This window comes from Anopheles gambiae, chromosome 2 (genome assembly GCF_943734735.2).
Source record: "Anopheles gambiae chromosome 2, idAnoGambNW_F1_1, whole genome shotgun sequence".
In the NCBI taxonomy this organism is placed as follows: domain Eukaryota; kingdom Metazoa; phylum Arthropoda; class Insecta; order Diptera; family Culicidae; genus Anopheles; species Anopheles gambiae.
Genome location: NC_064601.1, coordinates 100,308,150 through 100,329,088, shown reverse-complemented (window position 1 = coordinate 100,329,088; position 20,939 = coordinate 100,308,150). Strand labels below are relative to the sequence as shown.

At 43.2% G+C, this 20,939-nt stretch overlaps 1 protein-coding gene across 3 annotated transcripts in view; it reads left to right on the top strand.

Annotated features, from left to right (window-relative positions):
* The first annotated feature begins 1,241 nt into the window (after positions 1–1,241).
* Positions 1,242–20,939, top strand: part of LOC1277016 (tyrosine-protein kinase Drl) — a 56,682-nt gene continuing 36,984 nt past the window's right edge. For 2 of the 3 annotated variants that reach the window (XM_061645134.1, XM_061645136.1), the window contains exons 1-3: positions 1,242–1,337; positions 2,402–3,057; positions 15,525–15,652. In XM_061645134.1, coding sequence (XP_061501118.1) covers positions 2,910–3,057; positions 15,525–15,652 — 276 coding nt within the window. In that variant the 5' untranslated portion in view covers positions 1,242–1,337; positions 2,402–2,909. The remainder of the gene's footprint in view (positions 1,338–2,401; positions 3,058–15,524; positions 15,653–20,939) is intronic. The other variant, XM_061645135.1, reaches the window with a different exon arrangement.

Sequence of the window (20,939 nt, the reverse complement as noted above, 5' to 3'; positions counted from 1 at the left end):
TTTTTATTTGCAATTTGGCTTGGTCATTCGGTATGATAGCTCGTCTGCAAATACTTTACTCTTTTTGTTTTCTTTAATAAAATACCAAAATTATATATAACCATTATAATGCGAAGTTTGAAAAGCAATGATAACATCAACTACAAAGCTGCAAAATTTCCTAGTTTTTTCAAGTTTTTCAATTAAATGTTTGTCCAACTTTGTGTTACCTGTTTTATAGCTGTGGTAATTATGAGCCGATAAGAAAATGTCATGGTAGATGTACGATAAATGACCAAAATGTATTTAAAAACTCCCAAACTAATCAACATAAAACGCAGGATTAGCTACACATGTTGAAATCACGCTGTACTGTGTGGATACATTCTGAACAGATTTTTCATTGCCATCACACCGATGGAGTAATAAACAACTAAATGAAAACAATTCCGTTTTTTTTGCTATCCATCGTTCCTGAACAATTTTAAACTAACGTAAAAAAAACTGTCGATTCACGTAGCTGGTGTTGTGATTTTTTTCCCTCTACCGCTCTCTCAGCAAAGCTGCATTATTTATCCACTCTACGCGATAGCACAGAGAAGAAAAAGAAACGCAACAAAAATACACAAAGGGATACGTACCGTGCACCACCAACCGCCCACACCCAACGGTCCACCACACTCAATTTACAACAGCCACGCTGCAACGCAGCCGCCCGGTATGAAGCGGCATGCTAATGTACCACCGGCATTCTTCTCGCGCGCCACAGCTCCAGCGGTGGTGCCGATTTGCCATGCCGTTTTAACACCAAACCGAGCGAAATGCCGGAAACCTGACACGTGCGTTTTTTTGCGTTGTATTTTCCTTCTTCCTTTTACCTGTACCCTTTCGTCCACAGGTTAGGAAGAATGTACGATGTAAACACGAGTCCTGCAGCGACTCGGGGGTGTTTATTACTTCGCGTAGTCCAAGGGGGCAGACGGGAGCATCAGGCCGGCAACACTTGCCACATGCATCGATAGAATGTTGGGGTGAATGTGGTCTAAAAAGGTGGAAAACTGCTGCCCCAAGCTGCTGTAAGATCAACAAGTTTGTACACTCGCACACACACACACACACTCGCTCTCACCCGCTATTTCGTGGCTTAATGCTTGGGAATGCAGCTGGGGAAAGTTTGCAGCGCTCGGAAGTGTAGCACATGCGTAGACGCGACCGGCATATCCTTCGTATCCTGGCTCGGTTCCGCCGCTCGGTCGGAATGTCCGCTCGTGTCAGTTTGCATCGACACGCGAAAACGGAAGGGTCACGCACAAGTTGGCCGCCCAAGCTGCTGTTGGGTGTCAGTGTCTTTGGTGCCGGTAGAGTGGCCTCTGTTTTTTTTCTCCCGCCTTAGTGAGAGTGTATTTGATTTTCAATCGAACCCGGGACAGACGTAGTGTCGTCTACCGATCTACGGGAAGGAAGTGAAGCAAAAAAAAAACACAAGCGTTTCATACGTTCGGGTTTGGCTTTAAAGTGAAGTGGGGCGCGTTGAAAGTAGCGCACAAGAAAGGCACACACGGGTGATGTTTTCCCGTTACCCAGGCAACGGCTGGATTGGGAAGCGTAGGCAAACGGATTACTCGTAGCGCTTGCCGTGGTGATGGCGTACTTAGAAGCGATTGTTTGTCAACACATACATACACACACGTTGTGGTGGAAAGCGGTACAGCCTGAAGCGACCACGAATTTCCCGTTCTGAGTATCTTTTTAATCAAATTACACACAAATGAATCATTTCGCGGGAAAAGCGGCGTACGCATTAATATCTAATTGAACGGTGACGGACGGAAAACAAACCAAAAACGGTGGTGTGCGATGGGATGGCCCTCAGAGACTCGTCAAATGCATCTCCACAGCTTCACGTTTGCCTGCCAGGTCGTTATCCCCGTTCTGTGTGTCGTGAGCGAGTGAAATAATTCATTACGTGCTGCAATTCCGTGCAGGAGATATCATCGTATCTGTGTGCCGTGTGTGGCTGGACGAGACTCGAGGGAAAAGGGGGCGCCGACCGGTTCGGATTATGTGTGCGTATGTGTGTATGGTCCGGGGGCAACGAAATGATGGTAATTAAAATTTCAAAATTTTAATCCAATCGACGATGAATATTCATCACACGCTGGCGGTGCGTAATTGCAATTGCGCTGCGGCTAGGCGCACCATCAAATCCGTGGCAAGTGGTCTCCGCTGACCAATTTAAAAGCCTGTCGCCGCGGTGCCGCAAAGCCTCAAGTGTCGAGTCCAGGCCCGAATGCTGCTTGGTTATCGTTGGTTGACGCGAATTGAGTGGGTGAAAATGTGAGGTTTTCAAAGCAAAAATAATTGCTCAAAGTGTGTCTGTGGTTTGGTGAAAATTAATATAATATTTTTATTATTATATTAGTGGCAGTTGAGTGTTGTAGTCTATGTGCATGGTGTAGGTAACTCGTAGGTGTGTCAAGTGGCAACCATGCCAGCAGTTTAAATTACGGAAATTGTTTCTCTAATCTGCGAAAGCAGCAAAACCCATCCCGGTTGTGTTTATCGGCAAATATTATTGTTCATCAAGCGGGAGGCGGCATCTGTGCATAAAGTAGGAAATGAATTCCTTACGTGTTTTGCTGCAGTTGTGACAAGTGTTCCATTTCCCAGGATCCTTACCCTTACTGTGCGCGACGAGATTCTGCACCGTTCTCTACCCGTTGGTCGTTCTTGCTCGCTCGTTCTTTATCGCCACTTGTCCCATTTCGATCGTGTCTCGTACGAGTTGCCATGGCAGCAGCATCCTGCCGGTGAAGCGATGTGTGTAGTGGTAGTAGTAGTAGCAGTACGGTGCAACGGCTGTGCTGTGTGAGAGTGCCTTTCGCGCTGTTGTGTGCTGCTGCTAGATATTGCTCCACGAGACCGGCACCATGTCCCTTCGGCCACTTCGCAGCGTCATCGGTTCTTCCATCGCCTGGCGGTTGCTGCTGGTGACGGTTCTGCTCTGTGGATTACCCCCGCCAGTGACCGGCTACTTCGATCTGTTTCTCAACCACTCGGAAGTGATCAAACTGATGGGTAAGTTCCTGGCAGTGCCGGTCGCCCTTCATCGGACTCTGTTTTCAGGAAACTGATTCGAAGTGGTGGCTTTAAAATGGAAAATCCAAAAACCACTCTCCACACTCGCAAACAATTACCTCAATTTGTTTGTACGAGCGGGTCAGACAGTAACGGTTAACCTTCAACATCAATCCACCCAATAGGGGAGGGGTGTGAGCTTTCAGCAGTCGAAACAATCAGCAAATGCTTGCGTGGCCCAAGCACGCCCTTTGGGCCCTTTTAACCGCAGGGAAATAAATCTAGTTTCATCTCCACCCTCCGCTTTTACTCTAAATGGAAATCAATCAACCAAAGGTACAACCATTTTCATAACTTTGATTTCCTTCACTCTTGCCCCCTCCCTGTAAACCGTCCCTGGGCGGTCGTGTTTCGTTTGTGACCGTTTTTGGAAGATGAAAGGGAAATTAATGTTAAAGGGACGGCTGAACGCAACCCACCGGTCAGTGCTGTTGGTTTTGAACGTCAGAGCAGGGGGGGGGGAGGAAGTGGTTTTTCGGGTATTAGTCCACCCTAAACTGGGGACTCCCTAGAGATAGAAAGGGTACAGACATTTCCTGTCCATCCACGGTGAAAGAGGTGGGCACTCACCCCACTTTAAGCTTCAGCCATCAGCGGCGTTTAAAGCATTAGACGAATTTTTGTTGGTGCTGAGCCGTCGCTCGACCGTTGGAAAGAAGGAAACGATAAATCTTCGCCGCGGATAGAGTTGTTTACATACATTTTTGCTGGAATTTGGGGTGAAAGAGTTAAAGAGTTGGAATGTTTGCTTTCGTGGCAGTTTTAGCGGTTTTGATTTGCTCTACACAAGAATTTGAAAACCTCGCAATGGAAAATTCCCATTTATGCTTAAAGAGCTTCACGATCAAATGAATATGTATGTAGTACAAATTACGAATCATGAGAAAACATTACAATTTAACTTGTTTATGGTTCAAACAACCTTGACCTGAAATGATTTTTGATAAGACCTGTTTCATTCTTTTTCTTTTAATTTAATCCTCACTGTGGAACGAGGTAAGGTTAAGACGAATGTTTAAGTTTCCGATTTGCCTACCTAACCTAACACTCCCCCAGGACGATCCACTCCAGCCCCAAGCCCAGCGAACCTGCCCGCGGGTAAACTTCGATCCATCCCAACCAGGAGTAAAAAGGACACTTTCCCAGAAATTTAACTTCACACTTAATAACTCGTTACGGGTGAGGAATTATTTATGGGGCCCGTCCCGACTGCCCTTCCCCCATCTTCCCACCGGACCCCGGGCAAATGAATCGTTGCTGCATAAATTATGCCCTAATCAATATTCATCAGGCCCTCCAAAACCACGCCGATTGTGGGATTGGCAAAGCACGCCATCTGAACCGATTCCCATCATTATCGACGGTGAGCTCGGTGGTCAGACCGCACAAACACGAACACGCACCCGGTCGGCCACTCGCGGCGGCATTGTGCCCTTTATCTCGCGCCTAGTCTGGGCGCGTACGACTAGCTACGATGCTAATAGTCCTTACCACAAAACACATTTCGCTGTCACCACACGGGGATGGGGACAATATTAAGCATTCGTACACAAAAATCCGTTTTTCGTCCGGCCCATAGCAGACAGACGGAGTGTACATATGCCCGAGGCCACTTAATGTATATGCCACAAGCCACAGGATAACATCGCATTTACGTTTACCGAAATCCGAACACGGAGAGAACTGGGAACTGCTAAAGTGCGTCTCGTTGCGTTCGATCAAATTAATAGAGGCAACTAGGTTTGGTTTGTTGTGTTGGTTAGATAAGCTACAAAGGCTTCATTTAATTTATTGCATCAAAAGGTTCAGTTGAAATCAGAATACAGCTTAGATAAACTATTGAAAAGTACTTTATGCCAAAAAGATCTTTTAGATACCCTTGCGCTATATTTTCTAATGATGCTTTTCATATATTTCTTTAACACTTTTCCACACATTATGTCAGTGTTTTGGGTTTTAAAGTAACCTGAGCTGACAAAAAATCAATTAGCAAATATCGTATCTTTAAATCTATATCCTGAGGTGCTCATGCTTCCTTAGGGCTTATTAACTTACACAATATAAACTTTATTCATTAGGTTGTATTTTAATGCAATTTAGTTAACGTAACAAACTGCAGATGTGCTGATTTCAATGTCTTCTTCTGGCTAGTCTGTGCAGGCCATCAGCGTTGTTAATATCACACAACAGGAAAGTTTATTCTTTCTCAGAGTATCCATCGAATAGATCACTGGGCGGCTCCATTATGCCAACTGATGTTTTTAAAATATTTTACATCATTAGTATTTTTGAAAGGGCCCGATCCCGTGGTGAAGTCTTCAACTTACACGACTTGAAAACATGCCCGTCATTGGTAAGAGTCCCATATTGCCCGTGTTTCCTCATACGTTGGACTGATTATCTTGCAATTGGTAGTCTATCAATCACTGATAACCAAGCTTTCAGTGCCCGATAAACAGACAAGCTTTGGCTGACAATGGTTGTAGCGCCGAATAACAAGAAGAAGAAGAATAAAAAGAAGAAGAAGAAAAAGAAGAAGAAGAAGAAGAAGAATAAGGAGAAGAAGAAAAGAAGAAGAAGAAGAAGAAGAAGAAGAAGAAGAAAATGAAGCAAAATACATTCGTCAACTTCACGCTCAAATAAATTAATCCTTAGAATACAAATTGAAAGAAAGACTAATATCTGATATACGTTAGCTTGGTTTTGATAAATGGCCTTGCATTTCCTGTGTTCCAATTCGATTATACAATGAGTTATGTGAGATCCCATTTATACCGACTCATACGTGTGAATAAATAAGGGTAATTTTATTTCATATGAATTGTGATAAATATCAATCAATATACAAAACCACAAAGATGATTTCAAGTAATTAATTTTTAAATTCTTGATCGAAATCTACACCCTCCGGACATCCAAAAAAGTTAGTTGTCGCGACCAGGTGATCAACTTGAGTGGTTGATAATGAAAACCTACTTCAAAAGCCCATTACACTTGATAAAAACCATATTTCGTCATAAAATTCTCTTTTAGTAAAATCTTTCTTCTCACTCTCCAACTGAAAAGAAATTTAAAAGATCCGATCATCTGAATGGTGACATTAACACGTCCCACACCAGTGCACCGTTATCGGAAACACTCGCACCGCACTGTTACGGCCATAAACTGTCTAACAATGTTACTTTCTCCTTCCCAGGAAGTCATTTGTTGATAATTTTATCGCTCTGCACCATCCCTCAACAATGAACAGGTGTTTAGCGATACAATCTCGCTAACGACTGTTGGGAAATAAGCGCAAACAGCAAAACCGGGCGGAAAGTCGTTCATGATTTGCAGTACAGAACGCAGCAAGGTTTGCGAATGTACGATAAGGACTGCGCGAGAAAGGTAAAAAAAATGTTTCTCAAACCATTAGGGAAAACATTACGACAACAATTACACCCAACATTTCACACGGAGTGAAGCAATCGTGCTTGTCGTTCTGCTGATTGGATTGTTTGAGAGAGTAAACATCATGCGCACAGTGAGCAAAAAAGGTCATGTAAATTACAGACATTGCCGCACACTAAATCCCTGCCTGGTGGATCGTAAATTATGCCACCCATCGAAACACTGCCCGCATTGAAATGACTGTATTAAACAATCCTACGCGAGTTGAGCTATTGGAAAGTCTCAATTTTCTTAAAAGCCTTCTTCGCACAGAAGCACACGTCGAAATACTTGTCGAATCGTTATCGATTTCCCATAACGACCACGCGTCGTCGTCGCCGTCGTCATGTGTGTAACTAGCGCAAACACTTTCATATTTTATGGCCATTTGGCAGGACGGATTCGTGCCCGGGCGGTGATGCGTGAGCTGTTAACACAAATCGCCACCAGAAATGGCGTTACGCCGCGCTGCAGATCCGTGAAGTGGGTTTGAAGCCCTGGAGCCGTAGCCAGGGCCAGCGGTTATGGTTATATGCACTGCAGCAACTCACCATGGTGACCGGTGCGACGGGTTATGGAAGAATATACATACTTTCCCCACGCTTGTACCAACCCTCCAACGGAACCGTTCTTTTGTCGCAGTTATGAATCAAAAAAGGGAAAGAGCTAGTTTCAACGCATTTTTGTGCAATTCAAGAAAAATAGCTCAATATGGTCGATTATTTCGTCTTCGCAATAGCTTCATTACCACATGACAACCTTCTGACAGTACTGCTTTTTTCTGTGAATCGTTAAGAAAAGCGAAACAAAAGGCTCCACTACCGGGAATGATGACAGCGAGTGTCATGATGATGTCCAGTTATCCGGGCGATTTATCAATTTCACGGCTCATAAATTTTTCCACGAGCTCATAATTTCATGATTGCTTTTTGCTAGCTTGCACGAAGTCAATCGAGCAGACAGTGGCCGATCGGATGAAGAGGAACTCGGTATGGAAGTCAAAGACAATAAGACAAAATCAACGATCAGTCGCTATCTAAGTTCTATGGGAAACTTTAGCTGTTGAAATCTTTCTTTTAAAATAATTTAATTTAGCATTGAACTCCTTTTTTCAATAAATTTGACAAAAATTGTATGATCCACATTGTGCGTCTTGAAAAAAGAGAAAGAAAGAAAACATATTTCATATCACTCAAGACAACCGCACTGCAATGCGACTCTCCGCTGCAGACAGGACACGAACGCGCAAACATGAAAGCCTCCCCAAAACCCATCGAGCGGCCAGTCTCGATTGTTGTCTTCCCGTCACCCCTTTGCCTCTTCTCTTCCTCCAACACAACCGTCGGGTACAGCTTTCACCAAACGTCATACATCTTATTTCACCATAAATCGACATAAATGTCACTTGAAATCAATTTATTATCCGCCAATATTTATTGGCAGGGCGAAAATAGCGTCCCATAAACCATCCATCGCTTGGCTCCATAGTGCAATGGAATTGTGTGTGTGTGTGTGTGTGTGAGTGCATGTACGCGAGAGCCTTACTCCCTGTCCACCGTGATCCACCGTCTTGAGACATCGAGCCAATGGAAGCGAAATGGAAGGATCGGTAAACGAAAATGGACCAAACAAAAAAAACAGGATGTTAATACTGGTCACGGAGCATCTTTTGTAAAGTTTTTTTGCCGCTTCCGCTCGTACGTATTTGGTACGTATATTGCGTGCAGTGAAAGGAAAAACATACTGCGGATGGGAAAGGAAAGAAATAGGAAATTATTTTCGTAGAAATTGATTTTTTTTGTTGCGCTCCTTCGCTCTCATTGATAATGTGCAAACCATACGGTTTTCGCAGGACAATTTAAAACTTATCGTGCGGAATGATTTACCGGTCTGGCTGTTGCTGTTTAGTGAAAATTGTGTTTTAAAACATTGTGTAGTACATCATGAGGAAGAAAAGCAGTTGGAGATACAAGATACAACAGATGGGTGCTGCAATGCATTTTGCTTGAATGCAGCATATTGTAGAAGCAATAAACAAATGCATTGTACGTTTGCAGTAAAGCTTTGGACATTTAAACGAAACGACTGATGATAAATACACTCTACACTCACTCATTTTACGACAAACGCATTAATTTACCATCGAACAGTTTTGGCTGGAATCGGAACTGATCTTTAATTGTTGGTTCATATCTTATTTTATTCCTCGACGAGTGAAATACTATTTTATGAAATATTCTACAAGGTCTACGATGTCCTACGATGGTTAATAAAACAAAAGAGAAATATTTGCGTAGAAGTAATAGAAAGGATAATAGCTAAATTAAAAACTCGATAGATAATCGAATTTACCTTTAAAATTATGAAGAGCTTAAAGGCCTTTAGAGGAACGTTAAATTATTCTGTTTAAAGGCTGTGCAACACATCCAACCATCCAGGTGACATACAGGAACATTAATGCACACATGGCCTATATTCAAGACAATGGGCAGAACTATGCCATTCTCATCACCATCCTTCTACATTTTCCCAAATATCATCATCGTTCCGTGTCACTACACATGACATCACAAAAATGTCACTTCAAACCGCGATGCACAGCGCTCTCTAGAATTCTTCCCGTGACTTTAAAACATAGTTTGAGTTGAAAAGTAAAATAGGTGGTTCAGTATTGAATACAATTGTTGTTTAAAAATATAAGCACAATTTCTAATAAAAAACACTTCAATCAAAGTTTGGCTACATAGTATCACTACACCTAAAAACATACCATATCTTGCATCAGTTAAGAGTTTGTACACTCTCCCAAAACACGAAAACTTGGCCCACTGTAGACGGTCGCTTTTCAGTCAACCTGCAGCCCAAAAACCGGTCAGATGTGAATAGTTTGTTTAGGAAGAAAATTGGGAGGGGTATTCACCGATGGTACTTCGCTCTGTGTCATCATGCTAAAATCACAAAGCGGATGTTTGTGTTGGATGGCACCAAAATTTATCTTGCACCATCGTGACAGTTCTTGAATTTATGAAGCATGGCAGCGGCTGCTGCTGCTGCTGCTTCTACTACTGCAACCGGATCGTTTTGGGAGCTGAGTTTGGCCTAGTAGTGGTGTCTAGTCTAGTATATGGGCTGTGTGACGACCGATGTACCCCATCCCCGTGCCAAGCTAACGAACCTGACGGCATGAATGAATTCTTGGAAGATACTAGCAACCGGTATCATATAAGCGTAACCGTGCCTTTGCACTGGAATCAACACTGCAAGATACTGGCGAAGCGCTGGAACCTGGACTGTTTGTTAGTGCTGCGAAATTACATGCATGTTATTCTTTTATGTTTGATCACAATTCGAGAAGGTTATTTTGCCAACTAGGAATCTATTTAAAAGTGTCCAACAACTTGAATTTTGCAACTACTTAAACGACAGCTATGTGAAGGGATTCGTTGGCTACGTAACAACTTGTCTTATCACACGGAGAGCCTATTTTGTTATGTGCGCCAATTGTGTACCTAACTATTCAGGGATGTTCCGGCTTTACGTCCACAACTTGATGCAAATTTTTCACGATAGGCAGCGTGCCAACATGAACGAATTGAATACATAATTTCAAGCTAGGTGGCAACAAAAACAACCCCAAGAACGTCTCGAATTTCTGCGGCAGACATACACGTAGTTGTTATCCTTGTTTCTAGCAACAACTATCAACTACAGTTTTACTCTTCTGTAAATCTTAAAGAGCACATACTATGATAAAAAAGCGGGCGGCACATCTACGAACGTGTACGCCAGCCTTCGAGCGAAAGCGAGAGCCCATTAAACGTTATCTAAATGCAATTTATGAACAGGAACAGTAACGACACCAAATCCACCTACCCGTAAATGCCGGTACAAACGCTTCAACACATCTCTCTCAAAAAATATCTTTTTTTTCCGGCCAATGCCAGTCACAACAGACACAAAAAACCCTCAAAGTGAAGCGTTCGTATGTGTGCGAGTTTTCCAATGCTTGCCAAAAGGGACATACTGGGGGAAGGATTTTTTCTCATTTTTGGTTGCCTCCAATCACCATAGCAATACCCAGCACAGCGAGGGAAGAAAAACCTTTTATGCAACGTTGAAATTTTATGAACTTTCGCTAGAGCGCTATCGCGCTCAGTGCCCAAAGTTTTTGGCGCATTTTCTTTGCAAACCTTCGTCCGTCGTTCTTCACTGTCTGGGGAAGGTTGTGGGGAAGGATTTTTCGTCTCCACGCATCATAAACGCAATCTGAATATTTCATGCAGTTCGTTTTTCGCTGTTGTTTTTGTTACTTTTTCCGTCTGCTGCGTCTGAGCGGGTTTTTCTCTCCCGCTTTTCTCCAGTGTTGCAGAGGATGATTGTTTCATTTTTGCGCTGGCTTTTGCTTGCGCATATCCTCAATTCCAAGCGCCGTTTGTTGTTTGTGCGTAACAAAACAAATGATTTTAAAAGAATGATCAAACGTAAATAAACGGTTTATGCTCACCACTTCCCCCGTGATGCTTGACACATGCCGCCGGCTAGGACCGGGCGAGCGCGCCCGCGCGAGTTCTTTAATGTGAGTAGTGGGAAAACAACGGCTTTGATGTTTTGCGTTTGGAGCCAAGCGGAAGGTTATGCTTTTGACAGCAGCCGAAAATAAAAAATAAAAACAGCAAACCACCAACTCATCATGTGATTGTTTGTGGCGGTAGTTGTGGCAGCGTCTTAGCAGTGGGCGCGTTCAGCAAAGGGGACGCGGGCAATGCTGGAGTTCATTTCGAGTTCATCACAGGGGGGGCTTTTGGAGGGACTTTTTTGCTAAGTACTATATCACGGAATTTATCCTCCTTTACAAGTTTCCGGTTAAGTAATTTGTGTTTAAATTGGGAGATATTCGCCCCCTTTTTTTATTCAACAAACGCTTCGCACCGCACCGATAAGAAGCTAATTTTGGGGGTTCCATAATTCCATATTACTTTTGCCGTGCGACTTACTTTGTCTCAAATCCAGTCTCTCGCTCAGTCACCAATAGCAACGCACCCCTTGTGTTTGGCAGTGCTTGAATGGAATTATTTTCAACATTCTACCATTGTGTGATACGTTTGGAAAACTTCTCCCCTTTTGCCTTTTCTGTGAAGCACGCAGCTAATTCCCTGCCCAACACTCGCATGAAACTGTTGGATAGAAAAAGATAAAAACAAATAATGAAAAGAATGAAGGTAAATCCTCTTCCGTTCTACATGACTCGTTTGCAATATAAAAAAAGAAGATGGCCAAATTTTAAAAAGGGGGCCTGGAATTGCTCCTGAGTGGATGTAAATGTATCTCTCTGTGCCTAGATTTGTCCCTTCCCTTACCCAAGTCACAAACAACCGAAAAAAGACGGCTCAAATCAAAGTGCGTTGGCTGGCTTTGTAAATGTCCCATCCCTTCCTCTCCCTATACTCCCGAGAGCGCTTTGTGGCTGAGTGGGTTGGTTCCCATTTTTAGCTTTTTTTAATTTCAAACCCAATCCTACACTCCTATTCCTCGGGTGCACGCATCACACACCCGATGATGATGCTCTTTCGCGCCCTCTCGCGCGATAAGATGAACCTCCAGCAACGTGCTGCCCTGTTTCCCACAGGGCGCAACCTCACTCTCCCTCAACCTGCTTTGAATGGTTGCTCAATTGTACAGATAGAACGATTGTGGACGATTTTGGACGAGTACTTGGGCTGATTCCAATGCGTGTGTATTCAGTTGGAAATATCTCGCCCTGGAAGCCACACACAACTCTGTACTTCTGCCGGAAGGTTAACGCCTGGCGGGGTTTTTGTGCCAGACGCCAGATAAGTTTTTGTGGGATTTGTTACCTCCAGCATGGATGCAAGTGGTGGTGATAGGAGAGAGAGAGAGAGTCAAGCTACTTCTTCTTTATAAACCTGTGTTTGCTACCTCACAGTTGTTAGCGCTCAGGATTCACGGAAGCAGCTCATCCCGAAGAATAAGGACACACTTGCAACATCTTCTGCCCCTGGAGCAGACTTGGATCTTCCGGATACGTTATGCACTGCACAGAAGACGGCAAAAACGGGACGTTCTGTATTCAATTTTCATGATAAATAAAATTGATAGTGGTCTGAGTCTGAGTGTTGGGCGTTCGCTGCTTTCGCTCAACTGGCTGACTGAATGGCTTCACGAAACTACCGGTGATGGGCACATACACATCTCACCGTACCATCGAATGCCCGTCCACTGGCAAACTTTTACCCCTTAGGATGTATGATGATAATTGCATTCCGGTGCGAATGTTTCGCAATTTCTCACATTGTGCCACTCAAAAGTTTTGCTCCGCTGCGCTTCCAACCCAGACTGTGTGACTTTGTGTGTGAGTGCGCTGTGTGTGTGCGCACACATGGCGAGAGAACACATTTTATCAATATGGTAATAGTTGGTACAAAAGTTGGTCACTTAACATAATTTCCATCATATCGTCGTTCTCGTCGTTGGTTCCCCATGTATCAGAGTGTGGTTTTCTTCCGCAGCAGAGCGTCATCTCGACCGCATTACTTTGCTTGATTCATTTTTGAGCTGTTGTGCGCTAGCCGGAAATTATACGGTGAGAGGGTGAAATTTTGTAAAGTAAGTTTTGCGTCGTCACACGTTAGCAGTGAAGCGGTGGTTTGGGAATATCGCTTCGATTTATATCTACAGCAGAACCTGAAATAAAGTGAGATACTACTTCAAATGAGTTATACATTTATTCAGAACATAATGATAATTCATTTTCCTTGAAATACAGACTCGAAACGTGGGGAAAGGTTTGTCTGTTGCTCATTGCTTAATACGTTTTGTCATGAGCTAATCACCCGGATAGCGTTGTTAAAATAAGTCTACTAATGCTAGTGTTGAGAAAACTGGCTTGAAAGTCCTTCATCCACCCCTTATTCAAGGGTACACAACATTATTTTTTGCATTCTATAACATACCACATAAGTAGAAATGCCACAGTATGGCCCTTGGAAAGAAGGAGCCAATGATTCGAACAAGATGTTGATCGTTTCAATGGAAAGACTTTGACATCATCACATAATCATAATATTATTCTCAAGAATTGTATTGTAGGCTCGTTGTACTAGAAAGATTTCCCTTTTAGTGATATTATTGCATCTTTTACAAAGAATTATTGCAGCAATGCATTGTTTCGTTAAAAGGTTTGCTAAACATCATGACGTCAGATGACATCAGAAGTTGCTGTTGGAAGCAAATGTATTGCAATGGACACGAAGCTCCTCCCGTTCTTTGTAGCTAGCATCCTTTTTATCAGGAATTTTGTGTAATCTTTTGTACAATACTTTAAATTGTACATAAGTCTGTGTTTGCTTAACTTCGTTTGTCCTTGTTTGATACATCTAACCGTTGATTGGGTTTGAAGTGTTCTAATCTCAGTCGTTTTATTACTTTACGCCTATCATTCCTCCCATTCATAGAACCTTTATTTCGGTCTTTGACGACGATATCTAACTATACTTGTAGAAACATCAATGTGAGTGATTCATCCTTAGTTTCATATTGTAAAGATACTTGTCCTAGCTTGAAGTATGGACTGATTCTTATATACTTTTATGTTAACTGATTATTGTATTTTAATTAATCTGCACTTTTCACACGATAATTTCTCAGTTTGTATGATATTTAAAACCCAATGTTTTATATGAACCAAGATTCCTTAATCCTTTTGTGCTATGAAATAGTTTTGTAGCTAGAAACATTGCATGTTAGAAGATGTATATCCACAGCTATTTTATGTAACAACAAATTTTTGGATATAAGAGTGTTAATCTTTAATGTAATCCGAGTAATTACTTTCAAGACATGTCATTTCACCTTTCTCCTTACATTTGGCGCTTACTAACTTTACCTTTACAAATTAATCCAAAAAGCTAAACTTTCATTCGCTGTTGCGCTTAAAATCGCTCTTGAAACATACAATCCCATCGCACCACCGAGCAATTCCATTTGCCTGTTCAATTCCCTGCCCTAAACCCCGTCCCACTCCCCTCACGACCAGTGTAATGAACTTTCGCAACTATATCCCCATGGTGTGGTGCCTGGCGGCGCCTTTCATAAGGAAATGAGAAATTTCAGCTCAAGATTCATCGCACTTACGGTCGCATTTGTACTTGCCGCTGTGGGTGACGTGCTTGCTCCCATAAGCTTAAACCTACTTGGCTGCGGGGAAAAGGGTGCTTGTACTAGCTTACTACCGGGCGCGCTTGTTGTTCCGAATTTCCCATCGTGCTAAATTACCAACACCGTACCCTAATAACCTCGTCGACTTCGGCAAAAGCATTACCGAACAGTCACACATACACACAGTGCCACGTTTTGTTGCTTAATCAAGTGAGACATGTACGGTGCTGGCAGTGCCACATTCCCATACGTGTGTCGTTTGTCATTCTATTTTATGGACCAACCTTCTCCCCTTTACCGTGTACGTGTGTGTAGTAACGCAACATTGCCGACGTTTACTAAAAGCTGGCTGGCTGACATTGTGCTGATTCTAGCGACCGAATGGGACATCACGGAGCTGTTGCTGCACGTAAACCCTTCTGCGAGGATTTTGCAACAATTACGCAACGCCCGGGACACGTCTGCGACGCGTCAGCAAACATTTCCGGCGATGGGGGTTGAAAAGCTTTCCGAACCTCATTACCTGCTAACAAGGGGTTAGATATTTTATTTTAATTACAAATTTGAAAGCTGGGCGAGTAAAGTGTGCCCACACAAAAGGGGGCACTCCATTAATTCCCTTTCCTGGTGTCCGTGGTTGACAATTTGCCTCTCAGGGATTTCCGTTGTGGTGAAAGAAGCATTTTGTCAAATTGCATTTCGTTGCCATATTGCCATACAAAGATTTGTCAGCTTTCCAGTACGTTTTGTAGAGTTTATAGACTGTTTTTTTTAACTTAAAATTCTTTTTATTTTACTTTCAGGCATCGAGGCAGATCTGTTTTACGTGCGGGACGGTGCGATCAATGACTACGCCATGAGCTTCGTCGTGCCGATGAAGCCCGGCATAGACTTTTTGCGCTTTTCCTGGCAAAGCCGTACAACCTACCCGGTAAGTATTGGATAGCAAGAAAACAACTCAAAAGTGTTTGCAAACAATGGAGAAAAAGAGTTTTTTTTAGTTTTGGAGGAGAAACAAAACCACTCAGCAAAGGCACTGTACAACATACTAAACAATCAACTCAATCATGCGCTACATCTTTCTCCACACACACATCATAATACCGATTCGCTTCGACAGTGTGCAATGGTGCGTTATTCGATCGGAATGCACACAGCACAACGTTTCGCAGAGCTTTCGCAATAGATCCCACCACCACCGTATACCGAATCAAGCCCAATCGTTCGTGCGATAACCGCAAATTTTTGCGTTCCATCACGGTTATGATGTCTGATCGGGGTTGTTTTTGCTCGTTGTTCTTTTACAAATGAAAAAGCGCCTGGTTTTGTGCAAACACGAGCGGCGTATACGCAGTGTAAACAATGGATACCGATTCTGCACCATTAAGCAGGAATTGCATCCACCGAGCTGGGTGGGAAAAGTGCTCGCAAGAGAGTGAAAAAATGCCTTCCCTGCATGCGATAGCCCGTCGGAGAAGATACTGCGGATAACGCTGCCCGATGCCCGATCATGTCTGGGCCGAGGGCCGTGGTTAGTTCGCATGCTTTTGGCGCAGATCCCGAACAGCGTGGATTACTCGACCGCTCGTATGCTTGCACGAACCGGCACACGAGGAAGTGTAGCGCGCTGCATTACAATGAAGAGGATTGGAAATTGAGCGAAAGCTTGGCAGTTTCTTCTTTGCCATTCTTCATCATCTTTTGTGTTGGTGGCGGTTTTTCAGCATCATTTGCAGAAAGTGCCAGCAATAGTGGAGAGCTCGGCTCATTCTTCCTTGCTTGTACATCGTGTTTTTGCTACAATGAGCGAAAAACTTGCAACCGTGCGTATAAAAGGAACATTTTTTTCTTGCACTAAGACCCATTGCCGACAGTAAGCCTACGGATTTGGATGAAGCTGAGTCTGGGGTTTAGTTATGAATACCTCTCAAATGGATTATGGAAGTACAGAAACATTATTCTACCTTAAATCGATAAAATTTCCATAGTTCACTGCAACAAACGCAAAACCCAAACGAAAAGCTACAAACTATCACCCATATCCTTCAGCTGTTACAACCTGAACCAGATGACAATCGTTCCTGGGTGGCACATGGAAGGAAAGGGAAATCGTTTTACTTCCTTCACGGACAGAACAAAAACTTTCAACCGGAAACGACAAACTAGGTCAGCTTAATTTGCACCGCCGCTTGCCGATTGTGGGAACGGAACGACAGGAAGTTAACAAAATACACCATCACTAAGCCAAGACACGGGCGCGCTCTGACCTGGGAGACAAAGAGTGAATGAGTCTTAAGAAAAACGCCTGGCCACACCGTTCGTTCCGTACGTTGTGCTGGTTAAGGACAGCAAAGGAACTACAACAACAGCCCCCACCCCGTTCGCAATCCTCTGATAAGCAAACAACTTCGCGAAACCAGTGGGAAAGGGTGGGAAAATGACAACTTTCTACCCCCTCAAACCGCCTCAACGTCTTTACCGCCGAAGGTTCTTTCTTTTTATTTTCTTTTTCACTCACATTTTACATGTCGATTGGTACTTGGGATTGCAAGAGTTTTTACAACACCATTCGCTCCACTGTGCCTGTTTTTTTTCGGTGCCGGAGAAGGTGAATAAAAACTTCAACATTCGCCAATCGCCAGGAAAACCCGGTGTGCGGTTCATTTGAACACTTTGTTTTGCATTTGTTTAGCGACTGTTGAGAAATGGTGGAAACTGTTTTTTCTTCCTTTTATTCTAATTTTGTTTACTTCTTCACGGGCTGCCGTTTGTGGCGAGCGTGCTCCATTAGTGCCGTTGGCAGTTTTCCGTTTATGCAAATTATTCGATGACAGTTCCGTGGGCCGTGTTTTGGGGAAGGATCCAGCCCTTTCCGCCCTTTCTTTTGTTGGGGTTTTTAGCGCCAGTGGAAATGTAGTAACACGCGAAATGAATAGAGACATTTGTTGATACAAAAAAACAAACGTAGTTTCTTACCTTTGGTAAAAGGGATAAGCACGGCAGAACACGCATCATCGGTGGCGACGAGCAGGAGAACAGCAAACTTTCGCAGATAAGGAAAGGCGAGAAGTTTCTATGGGGTTGATAGCGTTGAACGATGTTGTATCAAGTTTATTAAAAATAATACTCCATATTTAGCGACCAAATGTCAAGATTAGAACAAATTACTCGTAATGTTAGCATTTTTCCGCTGATACTGTGGGTTTCTTCTTCTTCTTCTTCTTTTGGGCTGAACGTTGACGGTCAAGGCCTGTAACACTTGTGGGGTTGGCTTTCATTGACTTATTGATTTCCCCTCATAGCAGGATAGTCAGTCCTACGTATGGCGGCACGGTCTAATTGGGGCTTGAACCCACGACGGGTATGGTGTTAAGTCGTACGAGTTGACGACTGTACTAAGAAATTGGCTTATACTGTGGGTTTACAGCGAGTTTTAACCAGATAATATCCGTAATCTATATTAATCACTTTTAATTTCAAACATTCTATGATCAAAATTTAGTAGTCAGGGTCTTGCAATTTATCGTAAGACCACAGAGCACTTTAACACTTCATTGTAAATGCTTGAACAAGTTGAGGATACCAGAGATTCCATGACAGCGGCACACTTGCTTGATCTATCGAAGCCACTTGGCCGTACGATTTATGTTCCAATTAGTTCACAATGTATTCCGATTGAAGGATGTTTGGCCGAAGTTGGTTCACAATTTCGGTTTTTTGCTTAATTTATCAAACACGCACCAGCAACGGTTCTTATAAATTGTTTGAATTTAGAGCTTCACAAGCTTAATCGTCACGTTAACTAAAGGATTGTGGTCAGTAGTTAATCCCTTCTCGTGTTACAGCCATCATATCCTATGATCTATCATCATGCCCGCCAAGGGTTTAATTGCTTGTGGCGTGAGCCTCTCGCATACATTACAAAAAATTTTGACACGAGTTAAGTTATCATGTCATAGATAGCCAAGTCCATATCAGCTTGAGACAGGCATACAGTTGTTATACTAAATAGAGATATTAAGCATGTGTAGGGTCATTGTAAAACCATCCATTGATCGTACGGCAAAGCATGTCGTTAATGACTACTCCTTGACAGGCTTGACAGGGGCCTCAATACAGAGTTTTCTAGGGGTTCTCATACTTATGGAACACTTCCTTGACTCTTTCTAATGGGAAGTGAACTATGATATGATGAAAATTGGACTCTATAGCACCCTTTTTGGCTCCTTGGAAATTCCTATTGGATTTGTCCAACAAGGGTGTAATAGACTCCAATTCTCATTACATTAAGCTCACTTAACGTAAGAAAGAGTTAATAAAGTGTCCCACAGCTATGAGAACTCCTGAAAAACCATGTATTGCTACACGTCAGAATCTGTCCAGTTATGGATAATTTCACAATATGATTTTAAATTAAAGATAATAAGTTTAAATCGCGATGAGAACAAAATGTTATTGAGTGTAAGGACAAGAATTCTAGAAGAATGCGTCATACTTATAGATATTTCATTTTCACCTCTTTAAAAACTACGCTAGTTTTTTTTTCAGGACACACAGGACATAAAGAAACCCCTTTAACCGGAAAATATGGCTCTCAGCTTTTTTCCTTCTCTCCAATACCCAGAGTGGATTAATTTAAATCAAGAACCAATTCTTTACTGCAAACAGACGCAATCACACACAAGACCCATGTAGCAAAAAGGGGAAAAGGAAACGCACACAAACATACAGTAATAGTTCCGCTTGAACAAATGGCCATAAATTTCAATTTCATTCGAACCACGGATCGGATCGAACAAACCCCGCGCGACCGTTGGGTGCTGCTAGTGGTCAGTTTTTAGTGCCATTCTAGTAAAAAAAGAACGGGTAAAAGTGACAGCAACAAAAAAAGACCCCTCCGTTGTGTGTGAAAACCCCAAAGTGCGGTTTGTTTGCACGATTGGTGGCATTCGAACGGAAATTTAGAAAACCGTTTGCCACCATGCCTAGCCAACTGCAGCAAAGCGGATCCTGTGCGATGAATTTCTTCCTTTCAGTGTGGGTGCTTTTTTGCTTTGTGCTGACTGTGCATGGCGGACTTCCGGAGAGCGGGGGGGGGGGGGGGGGAGGGGCAAATTCCCCACTTTACGATTGGACCACAGTAACCCTTCATTCAACAGATGCTCGGTCTGGCCAGTGTGGTCTGCTTTGCCGAGCATCTGCACCCCCTCGCTGGGGAATTGGTGGCAGAATGAACCGAATGGAATGAAAATTTATCTCTCAATAGCTTGCCGAACATCATTCAAGCCGGTGAAAACGGTATTACTTCCTACCGAAACCCAAACCACCTTTTTCAGGAATTGCACACAAAAACGGGGAGTGATGGTATATGCCAGGGTGAGGATGTTAGGGAAAGATTCCCCGCTTCCGTTTGATTGCCTTTATAAATCTTGATAATGTACAATCTTTCAAATTTTAAAGTGTACACGCACAGCGGTGCAAACATGGTGCGGCCGTATCATTGCATCACTTCCACCGTTCCATTAGCATGCCCGCGTGGATAAAAGGATTGCTGTCAGGTTCAACTCTTCCTCATCTGGGCTTTGTAATTTGTCCTGGGCTGGTAAATAAAAGTTTGTGCCGCTTTTTCTCGGAACGCACCGCCGTAATAAAATTACACGCAACGCCATTAGGGGCACGGTTTACAACTTTCGCCACGCTAATGGAAAACCTCGGCATCTTTTCGGGCATCGACTCTTTCATCCTCTCATCCACAGTGAGTTCGGCTAAACGGAAATAAAGGCACAGAGCTACAGTCAGTCAGTTTTAGCGAAAGTAAACTCCATAAACGGACGGGAACTAATAAAGTTATGCAAAGAGCGAGCGATCGTCCTGTTTGTTGGATGACGTTCTGAGGGAGAGAGAGAGAGAGAGAAAGAGAGAGAGAGAGAGAAAGCGAGCTTGTGAAAACGGTGGAAACTGTTTTCCATGCCACGCTGCCTTAATGCAATCAAACCGATATCGCCTTGCGCCTGTCCTGTGTCGTCCTTGCCCTGAATGACCTTCTCCAGGGTGGGTTTAAATCATCCTTCGGCTTTGATTTAATTTGTCAGTGCAAGAGAGAGAGAGAGATAGAGCAGACATTGCCAAAGGTCTTCAGCCGAAGTCAGCACCAATCTGCCCAAAAGTAAACTCAATTAATCAATCGACTTTTCGGCGTGAGGCCCGATGTCTGGTTT